The sequence below is a fragment of the Oratosquilla oratoria genome, chromosome 1 (genome assembly GCF_046742065.1).
Source record: "Oratosquilla oratoria isolate Oo_2021 chromosome 1, ASM4674206v1, whole genome shotgun sequence".
NCBI classification, from domain to species: Eukaryota; Metazoa; Arthropoda; class Malacostraca; order Stomatopoda; family Squillidae; genus Oratosquilla; species Oratosquilla oratoria.
In genome coordinates, this window is record NC_134777.1 from 29,048,762 (window position 1) to 29,076,510 (window position 27,749).

Consider the following 27,749-nt stretch of genomic DNA (forward strand, 5'->3'; position numbering starts at 1 on the left):
TGGATTTTATGCCCTTGCTTTTAGGCTACTTCCCTTGTAAGGGGGAAAAAGCCTTTATGTGTATATATATATATATATATATATATATATATATATATATATATATATATATATATATATATATATATAATATATATATATATATATATATATATATATATATGTATGTACAAGTTGAAGTCTTTAAGACATGTGGTGGGGGTTGTGAGAATGGATAGAATGAAAAATGAGGTGAGAGAAGAGCAGAGGTAGAAAGACAACTGGCAGCTAAATTGATAAAAGAATAATGGTATGGGTTGAACGTATGGAAAGAATGAGTGAAGAAAGACCAGCAAAAAGAATGTGGAAGATGGAGATGAATGGAGTGAGCTTGAGGGGAAGGCCAAAAATAAGATGGATGGATGGATAGGGTGAAGTGAACCATTTGGTAAAAAAGGGAATGCCTGTGGAACAGGGAAGGGAGAAGTGAAGAGATAGGTGGGGGTTGAGTATGGTTGTGAGTAGGTGATAAATTGATGTGGCTGAAAGGAACTTCTTCTTATCTTTATTTATGCATGAGAGTACAAGGAGGGAGGGTCACAAATGTAAATGAGGTGGTCTGGGTAAACCAACTTGGGCTGTTGTGCTCAGCTGTGGATATGTCTTGCTGCATTGCTTCTGACTCAGGCAGGGGGCAGGTGTGGGGGGGATGGTCCTTCATCCACAAGGAGGTAAGATAAAAGGGAAACAAATGGGTGTGGAGTAGATGTGTGCCTTGTTTGACAACCTACTTTGTAAGCCTTTTGCTATATAGAATAGTCATAAAAATAATAGCTATAATAATAACCAATCCCTCTGGTGTTGCTTTTTTGTTAAATCCCCCAAACACTTGTAGAATGATGTGTGTGTGAAGTGTGCTAAAGAAGTGGACCTCCTTGAATCCATATTTTGTGTGAAGAAATACAGTTTTCCATATAGATGTATAGAAAATTGGAATAACTTACAAGGTAGCCCAAGCTGAAACAATATATGAATTCAAATCTAAGTATGATGATTATAAAGAGATTATAGCCTAAGTTTGTGTGTAATACATTCGAAAGTGATGTTCACTATTCTATTTTTTGTCTTTTAAAACCTTGAAAATATAGAAAGGGATTTTTAATGTCATTGATATTTAGGTATGGTTTTATTCATTTTAATTTATTGTTGACATGACATAATTTGCATTAACATTACATATCTTCTTGTAGCAACCCACCTGTTTTAAGAGAACTAGGGTGTTGTTAAATATATTTAAAAGTTAAGATGATTTCCTTCATGCGATAAGAATTTCTAGTTTGAATATGTACTGTTGCCCCTGTAATAAAAAATAGAATGTGTGTATATGTATATATATGTTTGTGTGTGTATGTGTGTATATATATATGTATATATATATATATATATATATATATTATATGTACATATGTATATATACACACACGATGTCCATAACTCAAGTCACTTAGGAACCTTTGTCACATAGTGTAAGATAACTTTATAAATTAGTAATGCTTTAATGAATATTTTTGAAAATTTGTCCTTTTCAGTTGGCTACAATATGTCAGGTGAGCCCTACCTCAAAAGCCAAACTTATTTTGAATTTAGCATTGGCTTAACAGGGTTCCCAGTTGACTATTCATCATAACAAATGCTCCTTGTTTTTGACAACTGGAAAATTAATCTTTCTGAATCACTATGTAGAAAATGCTTTTTGTTCTGTCTCTGAAAGTATGAATATGGCATACCCCCTTTTCATTTCATTTTACTATTTTGTTTGTATTTGTTTTCGGTGTAAGTTTGAAGCCCAGTTCCCTTGACGTACCATAGTAATAAATTCAGTATATGCAGTAGATGAGTTACATATTTTCCAGTTGAGGATGTATTAGTTTAATCATGCATTGCTATATTGGAATTCTTATTTGTTGCTAAACTTTGTCAGTAGCATAAATTGCTAGTGTCGAATTTATTTTTGCAACTTAGATATGTAATAGCAAACTGGGACCTTATTGCTAGTGCATAAAACACCCTTTACTTGTAGATAGATTGATAAGAATTAGAGGGAATTTCCTAATTAAATTTTAGTCATGATGGGATGAAATGAGGACATGAATTTATTTTGTTAATTCTGGCATGAACGTCTGTGATAGCAGTTGTGTGATACACTGGAAAAAAGTCAAGTTTCTGTAATTATCACCCATAATGGTAAAGATAAAAACATATTGGGGCATACAGCATTAGTATAAGTTATAATAGCCATATAAACATGCTTGACAATTTATAGATGCTTCTTTCCCAGTGTAACCAATAGGAAGAGAAGTCATAGTACGGTGATATACTTGTTGGGGGACATCAGGCACTTAGTGGTAGATTATGGTTTATAATATATTCAGTTTAAAATGAGGAAAAAGCATATACTTACATGGTTTGGAAATTAAAATATTTTGTCTTTGAGATGTATGGTTTGCTGTCCCAAAAGTCAGTTACTTAAGTTTATGGAAAAATTAATGCTATGTTAAATGGATTCTTTATTTGTCCATTAGCCTTTGAATTTCTGCTCTTTTTGTTCCATTAGACTCATTTTCACATTTTCAGTGAGCTCCTTCCCCACAGGGAACCCTGCTTGAGCAGAATAGTTGATATAAAGTAAATGGAAATTATACTTAGCTTTTTGCAAAACTCCTGATTGCCATAGACATACTTTGGCTGTGCTCAGCAGAGATTGAAAAAAAAGTAGATACTTCTTAGTGCTGGATATAGGACTGCACTTTTGCTTCCTGCTAATCTTAATAGACGCAAAGCATCTTGCTAAGGTTCACATATAAAGTTGGTGTTGTCATGTACTCTTGATTATCCCTCAGGGCAACAGAGAATATGGATGAAAAAGGAGGAAGCTTTGATGCAACAGGAGCCTTCCATGGCCCGGGGTGGTCTGACGAAGAGGATGGGGTCTTAAAAGGTGGAAGGAGGATTAGAGGTAAAGCCCACAGTCCTGACAAAGGGCTGCTCAGTCAATCACATCCATGTGGGACTTACACAAAAGATGATGTTGATAAAGATAAACTGTACATACGTGAAGAAGATGAGAAGGGAAGTGAGGAAAATAAGGCTAGTGCAACCTCTCATGAAGTTGGAGATACTCAGGTTAGATAATACATGTATTGCTGTTATTTTGTATGCATGTGTGTGTGTGTATTTACCGAGTTGTATTATATGGGAAGGGAGCTATGTTCGTGGTGACCTGTCTTTGTATATTTCAGCATCAAGTTTTTTTCTTAAAATCTTGAATAGTGTTTGCACACAGTTTCTTTATGTAAGTTATTTCAGGTACCGTACTCTATGTGGGAAGCTTTTTTCAGATATCTTCTATAGTTATCCTTTTTGAGTTTCTTTTCATGTCCTTGTTTTTCCAGTGTCACATTTTAGTAAATAATTCCTATCTAGGATTTCCATTCCTGCTTCTGACCCAGGGCGGTGGGCAAAGTGCAGGGATGACCCGTCATCCAGGAGGTGCTCAGATGAGAGGGAGGGTGGGAGGGGTGTGGAGTGTATTTAGGGATGAAATGGGTGGGAGTGTTTTTATGCCTTTCCCTTCTTGGCTACCTCCCTTGAAAGGGGGAAAAAGCCTTGGTATATGTATGTATGTATAAATAGTCAACAGATCTCTTTCTCTTCTTTGTTCCAGAGATGGTAATTCCAATTTGGAAAATCTTTGTTCGTATGTTAACTTGAAGAGAGTTGGTGCCAACTTTGTAGTTGATCTTTGAATTCTTTCTAATTTCTCTATACTCTTTTTAGCACTGGGTGTCCATAGTGTTGCTGCATACTCCAGTTTTGGTCTTATTAGTATAACTAATATTTTTTTAACCATTTCCTCATCCAAGTAGTCAAATGCCACTTTCATTGACCTTAATAGGTTGATGGTTTCTCTGACTATTTTATTGATATGTTTGTCCAGTGTCATGTCTTTGCTGATTATTACTCGAAGGTCTCTTTCCGAGTTCACTTTTATGACTTCTTCACCAATTTTATAATTTCTTGATATTCTATTTTTACTTTTTCCAAACTCCATTATACTACACTTCTTGATATTGAAGTTCACTTCTCACTTTTGAGTCCATTTCCAGATTTTGTCCAGGTCTAACTGTAATGATTCGCAATCCTCTGTTCTTACTTTCTTTAGTATTTTTGCATCATCTATATATGAAGAAATTCATATAACACTCTACTCCTTCATCCATGCTGTTTATATATACGGTAGACATGATTGGAGCCAGTACCAAACCTTGCGGGACACCACATATCATTTCTTCCCAATTCAAGTATTTGTCTCTAATTACTACCCTCATTTTTCTCCCAGTCAGGAAGTCTTCCATCCATTCAAATAATTTTCCTCTGATGCCACCTATTCATTCTATTTTTCTTATTAGTTTCTTATGTGGTACCTTATCAAATGCTTTTTGTAGGTCTAGAAAGGCAGTCTGCCCATCCATCCCTATCTTGTATTATTTCTATTAGTCTCGAATAGAAGCAGATCAGGTTTGTTGGACATGATACATGTATGTATGTGTGTATGTGTTTAGGTGTGTGTGAGTGTTAAATTTATGTCAATATGACATACTAGCAATTCTATTGTGATATTTTATGAAGATATTTACATGTTATATTGTATATTTAGTTTTTTATAAGTTTTGTGAGTGTGTGTTTATATATGATATATATAAAACACAAGAGTCCCACAGTTGGAGAAAATAAAGTTCAAATAAAAGGTGATTTTATATTTCAGGTACCAACTGTAGCCCTCTTCAAGTCTTTCCTGAAGAGGGCTACAGTTGGTAGCCGAAATATAGAATCTTCTTTTATTCGAAGTTTATTTTCTGTGTTATTTACAAATATGCTACTACATTTCTGTTTATATATATATATATATATATATATACAAATATATATATATATATATATATATATATATATATATATATATATATATATATATATATACAAATTATATATTTGTTAATTTTATTATTTATATGTGCACATGCTTAAGTTCATAAATTACATGTGCACATGCTTAAGTTGAATTGTACTGATTTTATGCTTCTTAGGGAGGGGACCAGAGGCAAGAGGGAACTGGCCCATCACCACCTCACCACTCCGTACCAAGCAACACAACACCCCCATTGATGAATGGAATATCTTCAGATGTAGAGTCAGACTCAAGTCTTAGTATGCAAACTTCTGAAAGTAATTCAACCATCAAAGAAGTTGTTGTCCAACATCATATGCAGCCACCACCACCCCAAGTATCAAAGCCAAATTTGCCTCAGGAGCCACCTCAGCAGAAACAGCAGCCACCTCCACAACAGCAGCAGCAGCAGCAGCCACCTCAGCAGCCACCACCTCAGCAACCCCCACAGCAGCCTCCACAACCGCCACAACAACCTCCGCAACAGCCTCCACAACAGCCTCCACAACAGCCACCTCAGCAACATCAGCCACCTCCACCACCATCACAACAACTGCAGCCACACCAGTCTCAACAGCAGCCACAACAGCCACAACAACAACAATCACCGCAACAGAAGCAACAGCAGCAGAAGCAAAAACAGCAAGAAATAGAACAAGATGAGCAAGAACTACAGCATCCTCCATCTGCAGATGACCGGCAAGTGGAGGAAGAAAAGTTGGAACACATGCAGAGTGTAGCTGATGACCTGGTAGCCAAACTAGTGGAGGAGGATGACCCAAGACCAAGCCAAGGACCCCCACCAGGTGGTCTTGTTCCCATGCAGGAACACACTGTCGGAGATGACAAGTGGTACTATACAGACCCACAGGTAGGAAATTATAGAAGTAATTGTAGTCGTTCAGAGCCCCAAATTTTAGGGGTCTGGTTGGTGTTTTCCTCCCAGACTCTCCTATGCCTTGACTTCTCATAAGATAAACATACAAAGAGCAGGATCCCTAATCTCATCACTCTGACCCACTTAATATCCTGTGGCTTGCATGGGTATCATAGTGGCAGAATTCCCTCTCTATCTCTCTCACTCTTTTCTCATGACTCACTCTTCCTCTTCTCTCTCACTCTTTCTTCTCTTTCACTTTCTCTTCTCATTTTCTCTTCTCATTTTCTCTTCTCTCTCACTTTCTCTTCTTTCTCACATTCTCTTCTCTCTCACTTTCTCTTCTCACTTTCTCTTCTCTCTCACTTTTTCTTCTCACTTTCTCTTCTATCTCACTTTTTCTTCTCACTTTCTCTTCTATCTCAGTTCCTCTTCTCCCTCAGTTCCTCTTCTATCTCAGTTCCTCTTCTCCCTCAGTTCCTCTTCTCCCTCACTTTCTCTTCTCTCACTTTCTCTTCTCTCTCACTTTCTCTTCTCTCTCACTTTCTCTTCTCTCTCACTTTCTCTTCTCTCTCACTTTCTCTTCTCTCTTTCTCTTCTCTCTTTCTCTTCTCTCTTACTTTCTCTTCTCTCTTACTTTCTCTTCTCTCTTACTTTCTCTTCTCTCATTTTCTCCTCTCATTTTCTCCTCTCATTTTCTCCACTGTCTCTCTCCACTCTCTCTCTCTCCCTCTCTCTCTCTCCCTCTCTCTCTCCCTCTCTCTCTCTCTCCCTCTCTCTCTCCCTCTCTCTCTCTCCCTCTCTCTCTCTCCCTCTCTCTCTCTCCCTCTCTCTCTCCCTCTCTCTCTCTCCCTCTCTCTCTCTCTCCCTCTCTCTCTCTCTCTCTCTCTCTCTCTCTCTCTCTCTCTCTCTCTCTCTCTCTCTCTCTCTCTCCCTCTCCCTCTTCTCTCCATCTTTCTTTTCTCTCTCTCCCTCTTTCTTTTCACCTCTCCTCTCCCTCTTTCTCTTCTCTTTCCTCTCTCCTCATTCATTTCTCTCTTCTCTTTCTTTTCTCTCTCCTTTTTCTTCTCTCTCTCCTCTCCTCTGACCTCACTCTCTTCTCACCTCACTCTCTTCTCTCTCCTCTCCTCTCTCCCTCTCTTCTTTCTTCTCTCTCCTCTCTTCACTCCTCTCTCTTCTCTCCTGTCTTCTCTCTCTCCTGTCTTCTCACTCTCATCTCTCTCTCTCTTTCTCTCTCTCTGTCTTATCTTTTCTCTTCTCCCTTTCTCTCTGTCTGTCTCTCTCTGTCAGTCAGTCCATCTCCCTCCCTCTCCCTCCCTCTCCCTCTCCTCTCTCCCTCTCCTCTCTCCCTCTCCTCTCTCCCTCTCCTGTCTCCCTCTCCTGTCTCCCTCTCCTGTCTCCCTCTCTCTCTCCTGTTTCCCTCTCTCTCTCCTGTTTCCCTCTCTCTCTTTCCCTCTCTCTCCCTCTCTCTCCCTTTCCCTCTCTCTCCCTCTCTCTTTCCCTCTCTCTCCCTCTCTCTTTCCCTCTCTCTCTCTCTCTCCCTCTCTCTCTCTCCCTCCCTCTCTCTCTCCCCCTCTCTCTCTCTCCCTCCCTCTCTCTCCCTCCCTCTCTCTCTCTCCCTCCCTCTCTCTCTCTCCCTCCCTCCCTCTCTCTCCCTCCCTCCCTCTCTCTCCCTCTCTCTCCCTCTCTCTCCTCTCTCTCCCCTCTCCTCTCTCTCTCTCTCTCTCCTCTCTCTCTCTCTCTCTCCTCTCTCTCCTCTCTCTCTCTCTCTCTCTCTCTCTCTCTCTCTCTCTCCTCTCTCTCTCTCTCTCTCTCTCTCTCTCTCTCTCTCTCTCTCTCTCTCTCTCTCTCTCTCTCTCTCTCTCCCCCCCTATCTCTCTCTCCCCTCTCTCTCCCCTCTCTCTCACTTCTCTCCCTCACTTCTCTCCCTCCCATCTCTCTCTCCTCACCTCTCCTCTCTCTCCCTCCCTCCTCTTTCTCCCCCCTCTTGCCCCTCTCTCTCCCCTCTCTCTCTCTCTTTTTCTCACTCTCTACCTACTCTGTTGCCAATTTTTTAGCCCAGGCAATTAAAAGATAGAAAAGTATCTTTAATTTGTGTGTACTATGTCAGTATGTGGATAGATATTTACTTGCACTCTAAGATCCTTGGACACTCTTTAGACAGGTGTTGCACATAAAAAAGACAGGCAATTTATTGTAATGTGTGTGTTTATTATGTGGATAATTATTTACTTCCAGGGTGAGATTCAGGGTCCGTTCCCCTCCACGGACATGGCAGAATGGTACAAGGCTGGGTATTTCACTCCAAATCTACTTTTGAAGAGAGAGTGTGATGACAAGTTTGCACAGCTTGGTGACCTAACACGGGTGTTTGGTCGCGTTCCATTCCTGTCTGGCCCAGCAGTACCACCCCTCAAGGTGACTGTGCATCATCAAGTGAGGTCAAATACTTTTGTAATTAATGATAAAGCAGTGCTTGTATATAGTAATTGCAAATCTGTTAACATTACATTCTGATAGTACTCACAGCACCTCCCTTCCCACAGGTCACAGAACTTCTGAGTGCACAGAAGGCACAAGCTGAGAGAGAAAGATTGGAACACATGCAGAATTTCATGCTTCAAAAACAGTTGTACCAACAACAAGTGGTTTTACGGTACAGCTACCTTTTCGTTGTTGCGGGGAGATATAAATGGGTTTCTTAGTGTGGAGAGTTGAAATTGTAAACAAGTAGTTGAGATAGATTGGAACAGTGGTAATAATGTTACTTAGAATATCAGTGACTGGGAACCTGCAGCCCCACAGTAGTTAATTTTTCCAGAAATAGACTTTGAATTATTAATGTATCAGTTTTGAAAGTAATAAGAAAATGTTTTGGAAGGAATTCAAGAGAGGAAGGGAAAGTGAATCATGCAAAGAAGAAAAGGTGAAAGGCACAGATGGACAAATACTAACAGAGGAGGAGGTGGTAAAGGGAAGATGGGCTGATTAGATTAGAGAGCTGTTGAATGTGCTAGCAGTGGGAGGTACTAAGAAAATGTTGGTGAAGAGAAGGGAAAATAAAGGAGTAATAAGAAAAGATGAAGTACAGTTTGTTTTGAAAATGATGAGAGCAGGTAAATTGCCTGGGTTAGTGGGTGTCATGTGGAATTTCTGAAGAAGGGAGGTATAGTAATAAAGGACTAGCTGGTGTAGTTGCTTAATGTGTGTCTAAAGGAGGGTAGAGTGCTGGAGGACTGGAGGAGTGCCTGTATAGTTCCACTTTACAAGGGAAAAGGGGACAAATGTGATTGTATTAGTTTTAGAGGGATCAGTTTGTTGAGTTGTCCATGAAGAGCTAAGATAAGAGGGAGGAAATGGTGGTGGATGGGAGTGGAATGTGTGAGAGTAGGTACGTGTCTTTTGACTTGGGTACCTTCCTGATAAGGGGCAAAAAGCCATTGGTATATAGATAGTGTGTTGAGTGTAGTTGGGAGGGTTTAAATTGAGAGGACTGGGAGAGGAACAGAGGGAGTAATTGGCCAGGAGCAGTGTGGGTTTAGGAAGAGTAGGGGTTGCGTGGATCAGATTTTTGTGGTAAGGCAGATGTGCGAGACAGCTTTTAGGAAAAGGTGAGGATGTTTTTTGGGCCTTAATGGATTTGGAAAAGGTTTATGACAGGATAGACAAGAAGGCACTGTAGCAGGTTTTGCAGATATATGGGATTAGGGGAAAGCTGTTAAGAGCAGTTGTGATATTCTGAGAGTAGTAGAGCCTGTGTTAGAATTGGAGATGGAGAGAGTGAGTAGTTTGTGGTCAAGGTGGGGCTGCATCAGAGCTGTGTCATATTGCTATGGCTGTTCAGTTTGTACATGAATGGGGTGATAAAGGTGAGGGTAATGGGTAGGGGACTGGAGATAGTTGAAGAAAATGGATAAAAATGTGAGGTGAGCCACTTGTTGTTTGCTGGTGATACTGTGCTTGTGGTAGGGTCAGAGGGAGGATTAGGGAAGTTTGTGGGAAGGCATGCAATAGGAAAAAGTTGAAGGTAAATGTGGGTAAAAGTAAGGTGATGAGATGTACAGGGGAAAAGATGGCATAGAGGTGGAAGTAAGTCGGGGAGAGGCTGAAGGAAATGTTTTTTTTTTAGGTATTTGGGGTTGCATGTGGCAGGAAATGGAGGTGGTGAATTGCAGACTGAGAGAAGCAAGTAGATGCCATGGGGGATTAAAAAGTGTCATGATAAATAGGCATTTGATAATGGGGATTATATGAAGGGGTGATTGTGCTGCTGTATAGGGCAGATATTTGGAATTTAAGAGAGGCAGAGAGAAGTTTAAATGTGTTTAAGATGAAATATCTGAGAAACATGGTAGGGGTTACAAGGTTGGATAGAGTGAGAAACAAGGATGTAAAGAGGAGAGCAAAGGTGGAAAAGGATATGGCAGATAGGGCTGATGAAAGTGTATTAGGATGGTTTGGATGCATGGAAAGAATGAGTGAAGAAAGCTTAGCAAAAGAGGTGTGGAAGGCAGAAATAGATGGAGTGAATTTGAGGGGATGACCAAGGATGAGATGGATGGATGGGGTGAAAGGAGCTTTGAGCAAGGAAGGGAGAAGGCAGGGGATATGGATAATTGGAGAATGTCTGCATATAGATGATACTGTGATGCAAAGAAGGGAATAGGGATTTCTTACCATCTTCTCCATTTACTACATGAGGGGATGGAGAAGGGGGTTGCTGATTATGTGAAGCAGCCTTGCTGTGGGTATACTGTGTCTTGCTGCATTTCTTTTGACCCAGAGCAGTGGATGAGAGACAGAAATGACTCTTCATCCACAAGGAGCTAAGATGAGTGGAAGGAAAGGGTGGTGGATGGAAGTGTGTATGTGTCCTTTGACTTGGCTACCTCGCTTATAAGGGGGGGAAAATATCTCATTGTACATACATACATATACCAAAGGCTCTTTCCCCCTTACTCAGGAGGTAGCCAAAAAACAAGGCACAGAAACCATTCCCACCCATTCCATCCCTTACATACTCTACTCCCCTCCACCCTCTTCCCTCCCTCTTATCTTGGCACCCCTCCCATTGTAAATAGATAATATCAATGTGGGTCTTTTTCCCTTGTATCGGTCAGTAGGAATAGGGAAAGCAGTTCTCATTTGTGAGTGCACTTGTGAAAAAGTGGAGGAAAGTTAGTAAAAGTTAACAGAAATATTTTAGTCCTAGTCAGGAGACCCTAGCACTTGCCCTACAGAACTGTACCTTCAGATGGATATGAGAAAGCTAATGGGATATGAAGATGAATGATGGGGAGTCACTTCTTACTTGACAGTAGTTTTGCGGGCCCACCACACATAGGTACACATCATTGGTCCCATGGGAATGAAAAGATATTAAAAGTAGATAGAATGTATACACCATGACCTTTTCAACCTTATAAGGGCAATGGCAGAATCAAAATAAGCCTTAGTGTTTTGTGGGAGAAAAATAGAGAAAAGGATTGGGTGTGTGAGTGGGAGATGCTAGGAAATTGAATTATGAGAGAAGAAAATGGTAGCACTTTAAAAAAAGGGAGCTATAAAGAGCTTTGAAAGTGGTGTAAAGTGGTAAGGCACTAGATTTGATGGTTGTCACGTGGAGTGTGATGAAGGAAAGAACAGTTATAATGGATTAGCTAGTACATATTTACTTAAACGAAGGGCTTTTTCCCCCTTACAAGGGAGGTAGCTAAAGTCAAAAGGCATAATTCCACTCCCACTCATTTTATCCCCACCCACTCCACTCCCATTCACCTTTCCTCCCTCCCTCCCTCTTATCTTGGCTCCTGGATGACAGGTCATCCTTGCATCTCGTCCATTGCCCTGGGTAAGAAACAATCCAGCAAGACAAGACACAGCACATCCACAACAAAGCTGCTTCATTTAAGCAGTGACCCCACTCTCTCCATCCCCTCGTCCACAACCACTCCCTAACACCCCCAAATCCCCCACCCACTCCCTTCCATAGCTAGTGAGGTTGTTTAATGTGTGCCTAAGGGGGATGTGCCAAAGGACTGAAGAAATGCTTGCATAGTTCCATACAACAAAGGAAAAGGGAATAAATATTAATGTAGTAGCTTTAGAGGAGTCATTCTGAAAAGTGTAGGGCTCGTGTTAGATCATATTTACTATAGCATGAATGAAAGTAATAGAATTAAGACTCGGAAATTAAAGAAAAATAAAATAAAATTTATCACAGTACTGGAAGTGTGTAGATAGCATTAGTGATTAGGTCTAGAAGAATTAATGATCCTAGTCATGTGTTACCAGATGATTTGCTTGAAATTAATGGTGTGGAAAGTTGGTAGAATTTTTTTAGAATGATTTGGGAAAAATCAATAGGAGATTGTTCAGTTAGAAAGAACCAAGGTTAATTTAACATTCCATACTTGGTATATGGTATTGAGGTGATGATAACTATATTTCTAGTCATTTGATGAAATTGTGTTAACAATGGAAAGTACGTATTATTTGTGTGGTGCACCACCATGTTTGGTGATGAATGATTAAAAGTGAATGCAAACATTTTTAGGGGATATATAATGCTCATACAGTTTTCCAGTCATTGATTTATTTGTGTGACTAAATTTAGATCCATTAAAAAGAAAAAAAAATAGGATAAGGTGAAGATAGTAGCAACCAGATCCTTAAGTTGGGGCACTAAATCTTCTCACTTCCTCTTGTTTATCCTATTCCTTTCCCTCTAACAGGCAACAAGTTCTGCAACAGTTACAAGGTATGGATGAATGGAATGCACTGCCTCCGGTGCAACAGCAGCAGTTGTTTATGCAGCACATGATGACGCTACCAACCCTCCCAGTGCCCCCAGTTCCTCCTCCGGCGCCCACCAGTTTAGACCCTCGACTTCTGGCTTCCAGCCTGCCAACCACTGCTGCTAAGCCTCATGATCCCATCCAAGCTTTGGTGGCCCAAATGGTAATTTAGATGATAAATAGTTGTCAGGATAAGTGGTGTGCAGTATTGTGATATATGTTATTGTGGTTTTTATGTTCATGAACAATATAAATTTCAAATTAGTAATATGAATTTAATGTTACATGTACATGGTATGGTTTGGACACATGGAAAGAATGAGTGATGAATGATTAGAAAAAGGGGTGTGGAAGGTGGAGGTGGAGGGAATGAACTTGAGGGGACAACTGATGATGAGATGGATGGATGGGGTGAAGGGGACATTGGACAAGGAAAGGAGAAGGCAGGATGAGTGGAGAATGACTGTGTGGGTGATAGTGTTATGCAGAGAAGGGAGGGATGGTGGGGGTGCTTGTGTGTGAATGATATTTTAATGCAGCCTGAAGGGATTTCTCCATGTCCTCTCTTTTTCTGTATGAGGGGACAGAGGGGAGGGGGGGTTTGCTGATTAAGTGAAGTGGCCTTCCTGTGGATGTACTGTGTCTTGCTGCATTGTATTTGACCCAGGAGAGTTGGCAGATGCTGGGATGACTTGTCATCCATGAGGAGCCAAGATGGGTGGGGTGGTGGAGAGGAGTAAAATGGTTGGGAATAGGTATGTGCCTCTGACTTAGCTACCTCCCATATAAGAGGGAAAAAGCTCTTGTTATATAGATCGAATATGAATTACCTGATTTGTTAATTTAGGTCTTCCAATGTTAGCATACATACATACATACATATACCAAGGCTTTTTCCCCCTTACAAGGGGGGTAGCCAAAAAGAAAAAGGCATAAAATCATTCTCACCCATTCCATCCCTGAATACACTCCACACCCCTCCACCCTCCCTCTTATCTTAGCACCTCCTGAATGTTAGCAATGCATATTATAGTGATGGATCAGGTAGAGAGAAAGTAAAGGGAGCCAATGGACAGGTGCTAATGGAAGTGAAGGTAGTAAAAGGGAAATGGGTAGTGTGTTCCAAGGAATTCATGAATGTAGGGAAAGATATGCATTGATTGTGGCCGGTGGGATGGGTGGGGGGGAGGTGATGTCAGGAAAGTGGTTGTGATGGGAGAGAAAAAAAAAATAGGCAGTAGGAAAAGAGGAGATGGTGGTCATGCAGAAGGTCTAACAAGGTAGGTGTAGTTACAGAGGACTTGGAAGTGAGATTCTGTAATGTGCGTCCAAGGGAAGGATGTGTATGAGCAAATTGGAAGACTTCATTTACAGTTCCACTTTACAAATAAAACCAGGTTAAGTTTGAATGTCTATATCTGTATACCATGGGCTTTTTCCCCCTTACATGGGAAGTAGCAAAGTCAAAAACCAAGCACCCATTCCACTCCAATTCACCACCCTTGTGTAGTTGGTAAGGCATGGTAGGATTTTGATTGAGGGTTTTAGGAGGGGAACAGAGGGAGTAATGTGGAAAAGCAGTGTGGATTTAGGAAAAGAAGAGCAATCATAGATCTACTTTTCACACTTTTTTTTCTGGTCTTTCATTAATTTTTTTCTTTCCATATGCTCAAACCATCATGGCAATCTTTGAATTATCTATCTGCCAGCTCTCTTTCCACCCCAGCTGTCAGTCTCATCTCCACTTCTCTCATTCTATCCTTCCACCAATTTATATTTCAATGAAAATGGTTATGAATAGAATGCAAATTGAGGCAGTACAAATGCTCCTCATGTTCTCAAATATCACACAGGATGAGGATGGAAGATTACCATGTAAATGAAGCAGCTGGCGTGCTGTGGATATTCTGTGCCTTGTTGCATTGCTTTTTATCCAGACAGTATGCAGGGAACAGGGATGACCCTTCATCCACAATCAGCTAAGTTGAAAGGGAAATGGATGATGGGTGGGAGTGGGTGCAGCATGCCTTGGCTGGCTACCTCCCATATAAGGGGGAAGAAGCCTATTGTTTAGATAGATAAACAGACAGGTAGGTCCATCTTTGTTAGACCTACTTTCTAAACACTTCATCTCAAACACAGCTTCCTTTCCTCTGAATTCCACATCTCCACTTCAAACAATGCTGTGGGCACAATTTGTCCTTGATAAGTGGTGTCCCGCAGGGATCAGTACTGGCCCTGATCATGTTTGCCATATACATAAATGACATGGATGAAGGAGTAGAGTGTTATGTGAATTTCTTTGCAGACGATGCAAAAATACTAAAGAAAGTAAAAACGGAGGAGGATTGCAACTCGTTACAACAAGACTTGGACAAGATCTAGAAATGGACTCAAAAGTGGGAAGTGAAATTCAATATCAAGAAATTTAGTATAATGGAATTTGGAAAAAGTAAAAATAGAATATCGAGAGATTATAAAATTGGTGAAGAGGTCAAAAAAGTAAACTCGGGAAAAAGACCTTGGAGTGATGATCAGCAAAGACATGACACTGGATAAGCATATTAATAAAATAGTCGGGGAAATCTACAATTTATTGAGGTCAATAAAAGTGGCATTTGCCTATTTGGACGAGGAAATGATAAAAAATATTTTAACTACACTAATAAGACCAAAACTTGAGTATGCAGCAACACCATGGACACCCAGTACCAAAAAGAATATAAAAAAAATATATAAAGAATATAAAGAGCAACAACAAAACTAGCACCAACTCTTTCCAAAATGACATATGAACAAAGACAGTCCAAATTAGAATTACCAACTCTGAAAATGGGACAATAAAAAAATAAGAGGACATGAAAAGAAACGCAAAAAAGATAATTACAGAAGAGATCTGAAAAAAAAAGAGCTTCCCACACAGAGTGATAGATACATACATATACATACATATACCAAGGCTTTTTCCCCCTTCCAAGGGAGGTAGCCAAAAAGGGAAAGGCATAAAAACACTCCCACCCATTTCATCCCTAGATACACTCCACACCCCTCCCACCCTCCCTCTCATCTGAGCACCTCCTGGATGACGGGTCATCCCTGCACCCTGCCCACCGCCCTGGGTCAGAAGCAGTGTCGCAAGACACAGTACATCCACAGCAAGGCCGCTTCATTTAATCGGCGACCCCCCCTCTCCGTCCCCCTCTGCATATAAGGCAGAACAAATTAAACTTGGAACAAATTAAACAAAGAAACAGTGTGTGCAAACACTATTCAAGATTTTAAGAAAAAACTTGATGCTGAGAGATACAAAGATGGGTCACCACGAGCATAGCTCCCTTCCTGTATAATACAACTAGGTAAATAAAACCTTGCATTCATCCCCAAATACCCATTCCACATAACATACATATACCATAGACTTTTTCCCCCTTACAAGGGAGGTAGCCAAAAAACAAGGCATAAAAACCACTCCCACCCATTCCATCCCTAACATACTTCACTCCTCTCCACCCTCTTCCCTCCCTCTTACCTTGGCACCTCCTGAATGACAGGTCATCCCTGCATCTCGCCCACTGCCCTGGGTCAGAAGCAGTGTCACAAGACACATCACGTCCACAGCAAGGCCTCTTCATTAACTTGGCAACAACCCCCCCCCCCCTCTGTCCCCTCTTGCATCATAATATCATCCGTACACAACCATTCTCCATTCACCCCATCTTCTGCCCTCTCCTATCCTCCCTCAACAGACATTCCCTTCTTTCCCAATGCACCTTTTACCACATAACACTTATGGTATTATTTAGTCCTGACATTTACTTGCTCTCCTCAATAATTCATCTCCACATCCACACATCTAATCTTTCAATCAATCTATTGGTCCTGGTATCTCTTGTAGAAGACCTATGGCCTTCAGATAACCAGCAATGGCCTCCAGGCAGAATGGGTACTAATCTGTTTCAAAAGAATTCATGCTCTCTCTTTATCTTGAGAGTACTCACGTTAGTTTGCTTTTTGGTAGTTTGTTAATGTTCTCTTGTAAGCCAATGTTATTTTCTCTCTTAGTTCTATGATGATTATTATTGGGCCCACATCTCCAAGAATGAAGTGGATAGAAATAGTGAAGGGGGTATTGGATGCAATAGGAATGTCTGTTGAGGAAGGAGAAAGAATGCAAGAGATAAGTGAGTACCAAGTAGTTGTGAATAGATGAGAAAATGGTGCACATCTTAGGGATGTTCATATTTTGTTCTCCATAGATTTCTTTAGTAGATGAGGGAGTGGTCACCATAAAATGAAGAAGTGGGAGTAAATCAGCTGTGGCCATTAGGCCCGGCTATGGAAGTGCTGTTGTTTTACTGCATTGCTGTAACCTGAGCAATGTGGTTGGGGGACAGAGATGACCTTTCATCCATAAGGTGCTAGGATTGGAGGAACAACAAATGGGTTTTAGATGGGTGTGAGGCTGGTGTAGAATAAGTGTATGCCGACTCAACCATTCCCTCCCCCCATTAAAAGAAAAAGGCTTTTTTTAATATCCATATTCTGATTTTAGAATTTTTGATTAGTATTTATAAGTTTTTATTTTCTTGTTGATAAAAATACATGTTTTTGATTTGAAATTGTATATTTATAGGCACCAACCTCTGCACCACCATCTTCATCAGTAGTTGCAAGTAGTGGAGAAAACCTGGTATCTTCCAAACTTCCAGTCTCATCCACCTCTGCAGAAAATCCTCTTCAGAAATTGTTACTTCAGTTACAAAGAGGCTCCCAGCAAGGCCTGTGTATGGGCAACACACCACCACCAGTGACTGCATCCTCAATTAGTGTGTCATCGACAACCTCTGCTGCCCCAATGGATAAACCTGCGGAACAGTTTGATGCCATCCAGTCTTTGATGCAACAACTAAACAAGATGCAGCCTCCTGTCCCACATGACCAGACTTCCGTAGGTGTTGAGAAACAACATTGAGTTTTAAAAACCTGATCAGTATGGGTTGGAGTTCAATATTGTTACACATGCATGTTACCTGCTCCACAGTTTTTCACACACAAGGCTTAGCCAACCATATGGTTTAGTTTCTTTTTCATATTATGATTATTTTTATCCTCATTGCCTTGTAATTGAATTTGTCTTGTGAATGACTTATAAAGCCTGAGCAGGATAGTGCCCATTGACTAGCTAGACTATTTTCATGGCTGCTGCTGCATTCAGGGAGAACGCATGTGGGGTGGGGGAGGAAGGCCAGGCCCGAGCACTTCATGGTCGGCTCCAGGCCCTCTTGGCCCAGCGGCAGACCCCACCACTCCAGGACCTGCCAAGCCCACCCCCAACTCAGCATCCACCTCCACCCACCCAACCCCCACCTCCCTCTGGAGCCATGGCCCCAAACCAGAACATCCAGAGGCCTTCGGTCCAGAGCAGCTGATCCTGGTAAAGCACAAATCACCTTGCTTGCTGCTTTGCCTGCTAGTTTACCTTGTTACAACAAGTTATGATACCTGCTCTACTCTATCCATAATGGACCACTGCACTATGAAATGAACTTAATCTCCCTGAACCCCTGCATATTACTCACATTATGGCAGAAGCAAGTCATACTCAAGTGATGAAGCTTTCCATGGACCCTGATATGTTGTTCAAGATTGAACTTGCTTGTTCATTGACATTGTAACTATATTAGTCCTCAACCCAAATATAGACTCTAAAGTAGGTGATGGGTCATGCTGTAGTGGTAAGAGTCACAGTGCTTGAAATCTAGTTTGAGTTAGGTAGAACTTTTGCCATAGGGAAGTATGTAATTAAGCTGAGGGTGTGTACTGGAAGGTTTACTTCAAGGTCCACCTCAAGAGACACTTAACGCCTTCCATACAATGATGCTTATGTAGGCATCATGAGGCACGAGTGGGTATAGGTTGATGCCGGCATCAGCGTCTTGATTATATTTATTTTGTAGTTGTTGCTGAGTGACCTCCATATTTTGTGAACTGGCTTGATTATATTGTCAGTGATTATTAATATTCAGTGAAAGAGAATAAGTAATATAGCTGTAACTTTATATTTTATAACGCTGCCTGCATGAACTTGACTCATATTGAAGAGGTTAAAGGTTGACGTACGTAAAGGCCAACTTTAGGTCCATCCCAAAATACCCAATGTGAAGCAAGTGGTGAAGAGAGAATTACCATGTTGGTGCAGATATGGGCCATTTCTAGAGAATGCATGTGGTGACAATACTCTCAATAATGAATACACCATAATTAGTTGAAGATAAGCAAGCAGCTTGTCATGGCAGCAGCTGTGATTGGATTTTCCAAAAATATGATAGTCAAGGTGGAGGATGCAGTATAGTTTTATAGATTATTAATGGGTCAATGCAGCCTTTCTAATCTTCCTGGTGGATTTTGATATTTGTTTGCATGAGGTTTAAGTTCTGGGGCCATATTCTAAGCACTTAAGGGGATCGTCCATCAGAAAATCACAAAGAAAAAAACAAAAAAAAACAAGCAACACTTTTAGAGGAAATATTTCCAGAATTTCCTCTAAAAGTGTTGCTCATAAGCTATCTCGTGGCTGAGTATGGAAGCTGTATCTTGATTTTTACTATCTAAAAAAAATATAATACAGTACCCCCCACCCTACTGTGGCTGGGTCGTGTGCGCTGCGTACTGCATATTACGTTTTCTGTTGTTACATATATTTGCTAACAAAAGAAGCTGTGTATTTTGCACAATATTTATGCTTTTGTATGATAAATAATAGCATACGAGCTAATATGTTGACAGATGCTGTGACAGTTGACACAGTATTATGGGAAGGCAATACATGATTGTGTGAATACTGACGTTCAGACAGTGCGTAAAGCTATCATGGCCTCCTACCTGCATTCTGTCAGCACAGATGAGAAGCCATTGCATTCTTACTGTCCTAAGGGAGAAGACTCTTGGTGTTTTTTTCCAGAGAGCACTAGCCAGGCAAGAGGAACCCAAGTCTCACAGAGTCAAGAAGCCATTCCTGGCAAAGATTCCCACTGAGAAGCGGAAATCCATCCTGGCAATATATCAAGACCTCACCTCTACAGAGCTTTTAGAGAAATGCCTCAAGGGAAGGACACAAAACCAAAATGAAAGCTTCCATGCAAAGATCTGGGCTTTGAGTTCAAAGAGGAAGTTTGCATCAGCAGCTAGAGTTCAATTCTGTGCTCAAGTTGCAGTTCTGAACCACATCTTTGGTTATGAACTTGCATATATGCCATCAGCAAGAGGGACAACAACCAGTGATGCCATAAAACAGCTTAGGATGGCAGATAAAGATCGTCTGTCGCCAAAGATGCATCGCGCCATGAAAAGGAAAAGTGCAATAACCCTGGTAGATACTAACTGGATTCATCATATAAACCTATAATTAATCAAAAGCTGGTAACAAAGAGTAGGGTTGTGCCTATGATACCCTTTCAACACCATAACATCCTAAATGATGAAAGGGGACCAGTAACCATGAACAAAAAAAGTATGATTCTCATTCCTGAAAAACTTGATTTTTGCACATTTATCTTGATTCATATCCAAAACGCCTTCACTGATTTTTAACTTTAAATCCTTTTCGGATTCAGCATAATTGGGAGAACATTTGGAGGCAGATTTATGTCCTTCTGTCAAGGACTAGTAGGATTTTTTCATATATACTTTTTTTTTTATTTTTCCGTCAACTGTGGATTTTTTTTTTTTTTCTCATAACAGACTGATCAGAACATCATAATTCTGCCTCTGTTTCTTCATCTATCTTAGCCCATTATAAAGACAAAAAATAATCAATATCCAGTCAAAGGTCTATCCTCTGAATCAATTTCAAAATTTTCAAAAATTACCCCTCGAAAAAAAAAATTCACAATAAAAAAAAGTATAAGCATAAATGACTTGAAAACTCGGTGGTATCTTCTCTGAGACAAGACAGTTACTAGGAAAAAATCTCAGCCACTTTCACCCCAAACTAAAAAAGTTTGATTTTCTAATGGACGATCCCCTTACAGGTGAAATAGTAGTCAAGGTGGAAGATGCAGCATAGATGTATAGAGTATTAATGGGTCAATGCACCTGTTCTAATCTTGCTGGTGGATTTTGATGTTCATTTGCATGAGTTTTAAGTTTTAGGGCAATAGCCTAAGCACTTAACAGTTGAATTCACATTTGAGGTCACAGTTTTATTTTTAAATATTGAAAGTATTACCAAAGTTATCCATTAAATCTTTTGTGTGCAGAGAGGGCAAAAGGTCGGTGTCTGGGGGGATGAAAGGATCTTCTCATCTGTTCCGTAAATTATTTTGAGTGGATGAGGAGGAGGGGTGGTCACACCACATGGAGAAGGAGTGGGAGTAAACCAGCCTTAGTCGTCAGGCCCCACTGTGGAAGTCCTGTGCCTTTTCTGCATTGTCCTTCCTCAATATGAGCAGTGTAGTAGGAGGAACATTGAGTTTTGATACATGGGTTAACGGGGTTGTGCTTTAACTTGACAACCTGGCCCAACCAAGGGATACGTCCACCTTTCACCCATCGTACATTGATCCAGCACAAATTGGTCATAACTTCTATCTTACCTCCTTATGGATGAAGAGTCATCTCTATCCCTTGCTCACTTCTTGGTTCAGGAATAATGCAACAAGACACAGCACCTCCACAGCAGGGCCTGACACCCAAAGATGGTTTACCCCCAGTGCTTCTTTACAGGGAGACCCTCCTCATTCACTGGAGAAAATACAGTGTAGATAAGAAAACCTCCCTTCGGGCTGCATCAGTTTCTCATCCATTGAAAACCAGTCTCCACTGAGACCTAGCTTTTGAACCTCTCTCTTCCCAAGTTATTGCTTTTCACCCAGTACCCCCTTCATCCTATCCATTCATCCCATCATCCTATTCATGGTCTTTCCCCTCACATTCACTCCATCTAACTCCACTTTTATTTATTTATTTATTTATTTATTTTTTTTCTCCACTCATTCTTTCCATGCGATCAAGCCATCCCAGTGTTCTTTGATCAGACCTTTCTGTCAGCTCTTTCCAACCGTACTCTCTGCCTCCCTCCTCTCCTCATTTCTCACTCTATCTGTCCTTGTAACCCTCCTCATACATCTTAAGCACTTCATCACAAATATGTTTAGGCACCTTTGTACCTCAAATTCCAAGTCTGTACCTGACAATGTTGTGGGTACAATTACCCCCTCTTATAGTCATCTCTTTGTACTCAACCCCAGATACCTATTTCTCATGGTACATTTTAGCAGATATTTCTTGCTTTCATAGCAAAGTAAATGTAATACATACTTAAAATGAACTACAAAATCTACTGTTGGAGAAAAAAAGAAAAAAGAAAAAAAATAGTCATTCTGTATACCATATTTATCTATGTGTGAGAAAAATTTGACACAGCCCGAAGGGATTTCTCCCCGTCTTCTCCTTTTCTGTATGAGGGGATAGAGATGGGGGTCGCCAATTTAATGAAGCGGCTTTCCTGTGGTCATCCAGGAGGTGCCAAGATAAGAGGGAGGGTAGAGGGTGGAGGGGAGTAGAGTGTATTGGTGGTGGAATGGGTGGGAATGGTTTTTATGCCTTTTTCTTTTTGGGTACCTCACTTGTAAGGGGGAAAAATCCTTGGTATACAGTATGTACTCCCTACCTTTTCCTCATGCCTTTTACATCATTATTCTGAATGTACATTGCTACGTTGAATCAAGTATAAGCTTAATCTTTTATACTATTGAATTTGTATTATAACATCAAGTCAAAGAAATGGCAAATTATATATATATATATATATATATATACATATATATATATATATATATATATAATATATATATATATATATATATATATATATATATATATATGTTAATATATATATATATATTTGTGTAAATATATATATATATATATATAATATATATATAAAATATATATATATATATAGATATAGATATATATGAGGTGCTTTTTCACCCTTATAAGGGAGGTAGCCAAGCCAAAAGACATGTACCTACTCCAACCCACTTCACATCCACCCATTCCACTCCCATCCATTCCACTCCCATCCACCACCCTTTCCTCCCTCTCGTCTTAGTTTCTTGTGGGTCAGAAGCAATGTAGGAAGACACTGTACATACACAGCAAGTCCACTTCACTTAATTGGTGACCCTATCCATCACCTTATAGAGAAAATAGAGAACACAAAGAGAAATCCCCTCAGGCAGCCTCAAGATAGCATTTACACATAACCACTCTCTACTCACCCACACCCTCTGCCCGTCCTTGCATCACAGTATCATTTATACACAGCCATTCTCCACTCACCTCTATTTCCTGCCTTCTCCCTTCTTTGTTCAACAGAAATTTCCTTCTTGCTCAATGCCCCTTTCACCCCATCCATCCACCTCTGCCTTCCATACCTCTTACAATAATCTTTCGTAACTTATTCTTTCCATGTGTCCAAACCATCCCAATACTCTTTCATCAGCCCTATCTGCCATCTCCTTTTTCACTCCTGCTCTCCTCCCATGTCGTTTCTCACTCTATCCAACCATTTAACCTCTACCATATTTCTCAGATATTTCTTCTTAGACACATTTAAATTTCTCTCTGCCTCCCTTAAATTCCAAGTCTCTGCCCCATACAGTATTGTCAGCTTAATTACCCCTACATATAACCTATTTCTCATGACACTTTTTAAACTCTCAAGGCATTTACTTGCTTCTCTCAATCTACAATTTACCTCCACCCCCACTCCTTTCCCTACCACATGCAACCTCAAACAGCTAAAGCTATCCACTTCCTTCAGCCTCTCTCCTTTAAAACTTACTCTCTGCCATCCTCTCTCCTTGTACACCTCATCACCTTATTTTTATCCACATTTATCTTCATCTTCAACTTTCTCTTATTGCATACCTTCCCAACCTTCCCAAACTCACAAACTGCCTTAATCCCCAAACCAGAAGTGCAGGGTTATCAGCAAATAACAACTGGCTTGCCTCCCACTTTTCTCCTTTTTCTTTAACCATCTCTAGTCCCCTGTCCATTACCCTTGTATTTATTTCCAGCACCACCCCATCTATGTTCATATTGAACAGCCATGGTGACATAACACATCCCTGGTGCAGCCCCACCTTTACCTCAAACCACTTGCTCTCTCCATTTCCAATTCAAATGCATGCTCTGCTACTCTCATAAAAACTATTGACTGCCCATAACAGCTTCCCCCCAATCCCATATATCTGCAAAACTTCCCACAGTGCTTTCCTGTCTACCCTTTCATAAGCCTTCGCCAAATCCATAAAGTCCCAAAATACATCTTTACCTTTTGCTAAAGCTTTCTCACCTATCTGCCTTACCACAAAATTCTGATCCATGCAACCCCTACCTTTCCTAATTCCACACTGCTCCTCACCAAGTACTTCCTCAGTTCTTCTCTTAATCCTCTCAGTCAAAACCCTCCTATAAACTTTCCCAACTACATTCAACAAACTGATCCCCCTAAAAATTCTACCCTCACATTTGTCAACTTTTCCCCTGTAAAGCAGAACTATACAGGCGTTTCTTGAGTCCTCCAACATTCTACCCTCCCTTAGATGCACATATTTTTTCTTCTACTTTCTTCACTTAATTATCCCATCACTCACTACCCTTCTTTCTATTACCTGCCATCCTCCTTGTTCCACATAGCATCTTTGCACATCTTATCACTCCCTCTTTGAAACACCCCTATTCCCCTTCCACCTCTACCTCAATCCCACATTTCTCTCAGCTTGTGCTCCAGCTCCTTTTCCTTCTCATTTAAACAGTTTACTTTAAGCATGTGCTAAGGGGAGAGGGTGGGGGAATATCAGATCATTTTTTGGTGGAAGGTAAGCTGAGAGTGGAGGATAGATGGAGAAAGAGGAAAGGGACAAAAGGTAGGGAGGTTCTTAGAGTGAACTCCTTGAATGAAAAGGAAAAGGAAAAGGAGTACGAAAAGAAGCTGAAGGAGGAGTGGGAGGGAGTAAAGGATGGAGCAGAGATGGGTGTGGAGGAGGAATGGGGATGGTTCAAGGAGGGAGTCTTAAAGTGTGCAAGGATGGTGTGTGGAACAAGAAGGACAGGGGGAAATAGAAGAAAGGGTAGTGAATGGTGGGATGAGGAAACAAAGAAGGTTGTAGAAGAGAAGAAGCGAGCATTCACAGATTGGTTACAAAAGAGGACGGGGGAGTCATATGAGATGTACAAAGAAAAGAAAAGAGAAGTAAAGCAAAAGGTAAAGGAGGCAAAGAGGAGAGCAGATGTGAAATGGGGTAGGAGTATGACAGAAAATTTTGAAAGTAATAAAAAGATGTTTTGGAAAGAAATTAAGAGAGGAAGAGGAGGCGAATCAAGTAGAGAAGAAAAGGTAAAAGGTACAGATGGACAGATGATAATGGAAGAGATGGCAGTAAGGGGAAGATGGGCAGAGTATTTTAGGGAGTTGCTAAATGTGAAGGAGGATAGGGAAGGAAAGATAGCTGCAGTGGGAAATGCTAAGAAAATGAGAGTGATGAGTGAGGAGAATGGAGGAGAAATAAGGAAGGATGAGGTGAAGGCAGTTGTAAAGATGATGAAAGCAGGTAAGGCACCTGGTCTGGATGGATACCATGTAGAATGTCTGAAAAAGGGAGGTTCAGTGATGGTGGACTGGTTGGTGAGGTTATTTAATGTTTGCTGGAGAGAGGGTAGATGACTGGAGAAGTGCCTGTATAGTTCCTCTTTACAAGGGAAAAGGGGACAAGTGTGAATGTAGTAGTTTCAGAGGGATTAGCCTGTTAAGTGTAGTAGGGAAGGCTTATGGGAGGATCTTAATTGAGAGGATTAGGAGAGGAACAGAAGGAGTAATTGGTGAGGAACAGTGTGGATTTAGGACGGGTAGAGGTTGTGTAGATCAGATCTTTGTGGTAAGACAGATATGTGAGAAAGCTATAGGAAAGGGGAAGGATGTTTTTTGGGCTTTTATGGATCTGGAAAAGGCCTATGATAGGGTAGACAGAAAGGCACTGTGGGAGGTTATGCAGATTTATGGGATAGGAGGAAAGCTTCTGGGAGCTGTCAAGAGTTTTTATGAGAGTAGTAGAGCTTGTGTCAGGATTAGAAATGGAGAGAGTGAGTGGTTTGAAGTAAAGGTGGAACTTCGTCAAGGATGCGTTATGTCGCCGTGGCTGTTCAACTTATACATGGATGGGGTGGTGCGAGAGGTGAATGCTAGGGTAGTGGGTCAGGGATTGGAGATGGTTAAAGAAAATGGAGAAAAGTGGGAGGTGAGCCAGCTGTTGTTTGCGGACGACACTGCGCTTGTGGCAGGGTCAGAGGAGGGATTGAGGAAGCTGGTGGCAGAGTTTGGGAGAGTATGTGATAGAAGAAAGTTAAAGATAAATGTGGGTAAAAGTAAGGTGATGAGATGTACAAGGGGTGAAAGTGGCAGTAGACTGGAAGTGAACATTAAGGGAGAGCGACTGGAGGAAGTGGATAGTTTTAGATACTTGGGTGCAAGTGTAGCAGGAAAAGGTGGAGTGAAGGTGGAGGTAGAATGTAGATTGAGAGAAGCAAGTAAATGCCTTGGTGGATTAAAGAGTGTAATGAGGAATAGACATTTGGGAATGGATGCGAAGAGGAGACTGTATGAAGGAGTGATTGTGCCAACAGCACTGTATGGGGCAGAAACGTGGAACATAAGAGAAGAAGAGAGAAGGAGTTTGAATGTGTTTGAGATGAGGTGTCTGAGAAGTATGGTGGGGGTTACTAGGCTGGATAGAGTGAGAAATGAGGAGGTGAGGAGGAGAACAGGGGTGAAAAAGGATTTGGGAGATAGGGTTGATGAAAGAATATTAGGATGGTTTGGACACATGGAAAGAATGAGTGAAGAAAGACTAGTAAAAGAGGTATGGAAGGCAGATGTGGAGGAAGTGAACATGAGGGGATGTCCTAGGATGAGGTGGATGGATGGGGTGAAGGGGGCTTTGGGGAAGAGGGGAATGTCTGTTGAGGAAGGAAGGGAGAGGACGGAAGACAGAGGTGAGTGGAGAATGGTTGTATATGGATGATGTTGTGATTGCATGAGGAGGAATGGGTGGGGGGGTGGGGTAGTATGTGTGAGTAAATTTTGACGCAGCCCGAAGGGATTTCTCCCCGTCCTCTCCTTATATGCAAGGGGAGACGGAGAGGGGGGGGTCGCCGATTAAATGAAGCGGCCTTGCTGTGGATGTGCTGTGTCTTGCGACACTGCTTCTGACCCAGGGCGGTGGGCAGGGTGCAGGGATGACCCGTCATCCAGGAGGTGCTCAGATGAGAGGGAGGGTGGGAGGGGTGTGGAATGTATTTAGGGATGAAATGGGTGGGAGTGTTTTTATGCCTTTCCCTTTTTGGCTACCTCCCTTGTAAGGGGGAAAAAGCCTTGGTATATGTATGTATGTATGTACTTTAAGCATCTCTTTACCTTGTGCCTTTATTTGGAATGTATACTGTTATGTTGAATCTAGTGTAACCTTATTCTTTGATACTATTAAATTTTTGTAACATCAAATCGGTGAAATGGAAGTACATTAATAAAATCCAGAGAAGGGCCCAGGATTGCCATTTCATTAAATTTATATTATTTTCTTGTATCTCACAAGGAGGAGCAGCAGAGGAGACGAGAGGAAGAACAGAAACGGTTGGAGGAGGAACGAAGACGGTTGGAAGAACAAAAGAGAGTAGAGGAGGAAAGGATCCGCCAGGAAGAAATAAGGTGAGTTTATTAGAGATTGGTAGGGGCAAATGGACAATGGTTGTGTATGGATGATGGTATGATGCATGAAAGGAAGTGGGTGGGGGGATGGGGGTGAGGGAGTATGTGCGAATGATATTTGACACAGCCTGAAGGGGATTTCTCCCCATCTTTTTTTCTGCATGAGGGGATAGAGAGGGGGGTTGCCAATTAAATGAAGTGGCCTTGCTGTGGATGTGCTGTGTCTTGCTACATTGCTTCTGACCCAGGGCAGTGGGTGAGATGCAGGGATGACCCATCATCCAGGAGGAGCCAAGAAAAGAGGGAGGGAGGGGT

At 41.1% G+C, this 27,749-nt stretch overlaps 1 protein-coding gene across 10 annotated transcripts in view; it reads left to right on the plus strand.

The window, feature by feature from the left end:
• Gyf (GIGYF family protein Gyf) overlaps nucleotides 1–27,749 on the plus strand; it is a 136,353-nt gene that overhangs the window by 44,697 nt on the left and 63,907 nt on the right. For 6 of the 10 annotated variants that reach the window (XR_012967115.1, XM_076197376.1, XM_076197351.1 and 3 more), the window contains exons 7-14: nucleotides 2,880–3,162; nucleotides 5,127–5,858; nucleotides 8,103–8,300; nucleotides 8,411–8,520; nucleotides 12,599–12,824; nucleotides 17,295–17,609; nucleotides 17,877–18,095; nucleotides 27,322–27,434. Coding sequence is in view for 9 of the 10 variants with exons in the window: in XM_076197376.1 (XP_076053491.1) it covers nucleotides 2,880–3,162; nucleotides 5,127–5,858; nucleotides 8,103–8,300; nucleotides 8,411–8,520; nucleotides 12,599–12,824; nucleotides 17,295–17,609; nucleotides 17,877–18,095; nucleotides 27,322–27,434 (2,196 nt within the window). In the remaining variant the exon portion in view is untranslated. The remainder of the gene's footprint in view (nucleotides 1–2,879; nucleotides 3,163–5,126; nucleotides 5,859–8,102; nucleotides 8,301–8,410; nucleotides 8,521–12,598; nucleotides 12,825–17,294; nucleotides 17,610–17,876; nucleotides 18,096–27,321; nucleotides 27,435–27,749) is intronic. The other 4 variants (XM_076197370.1, XM_076197401.1, XM_076197386.1 and 1 more) reach the window with 3 other exon arrangements.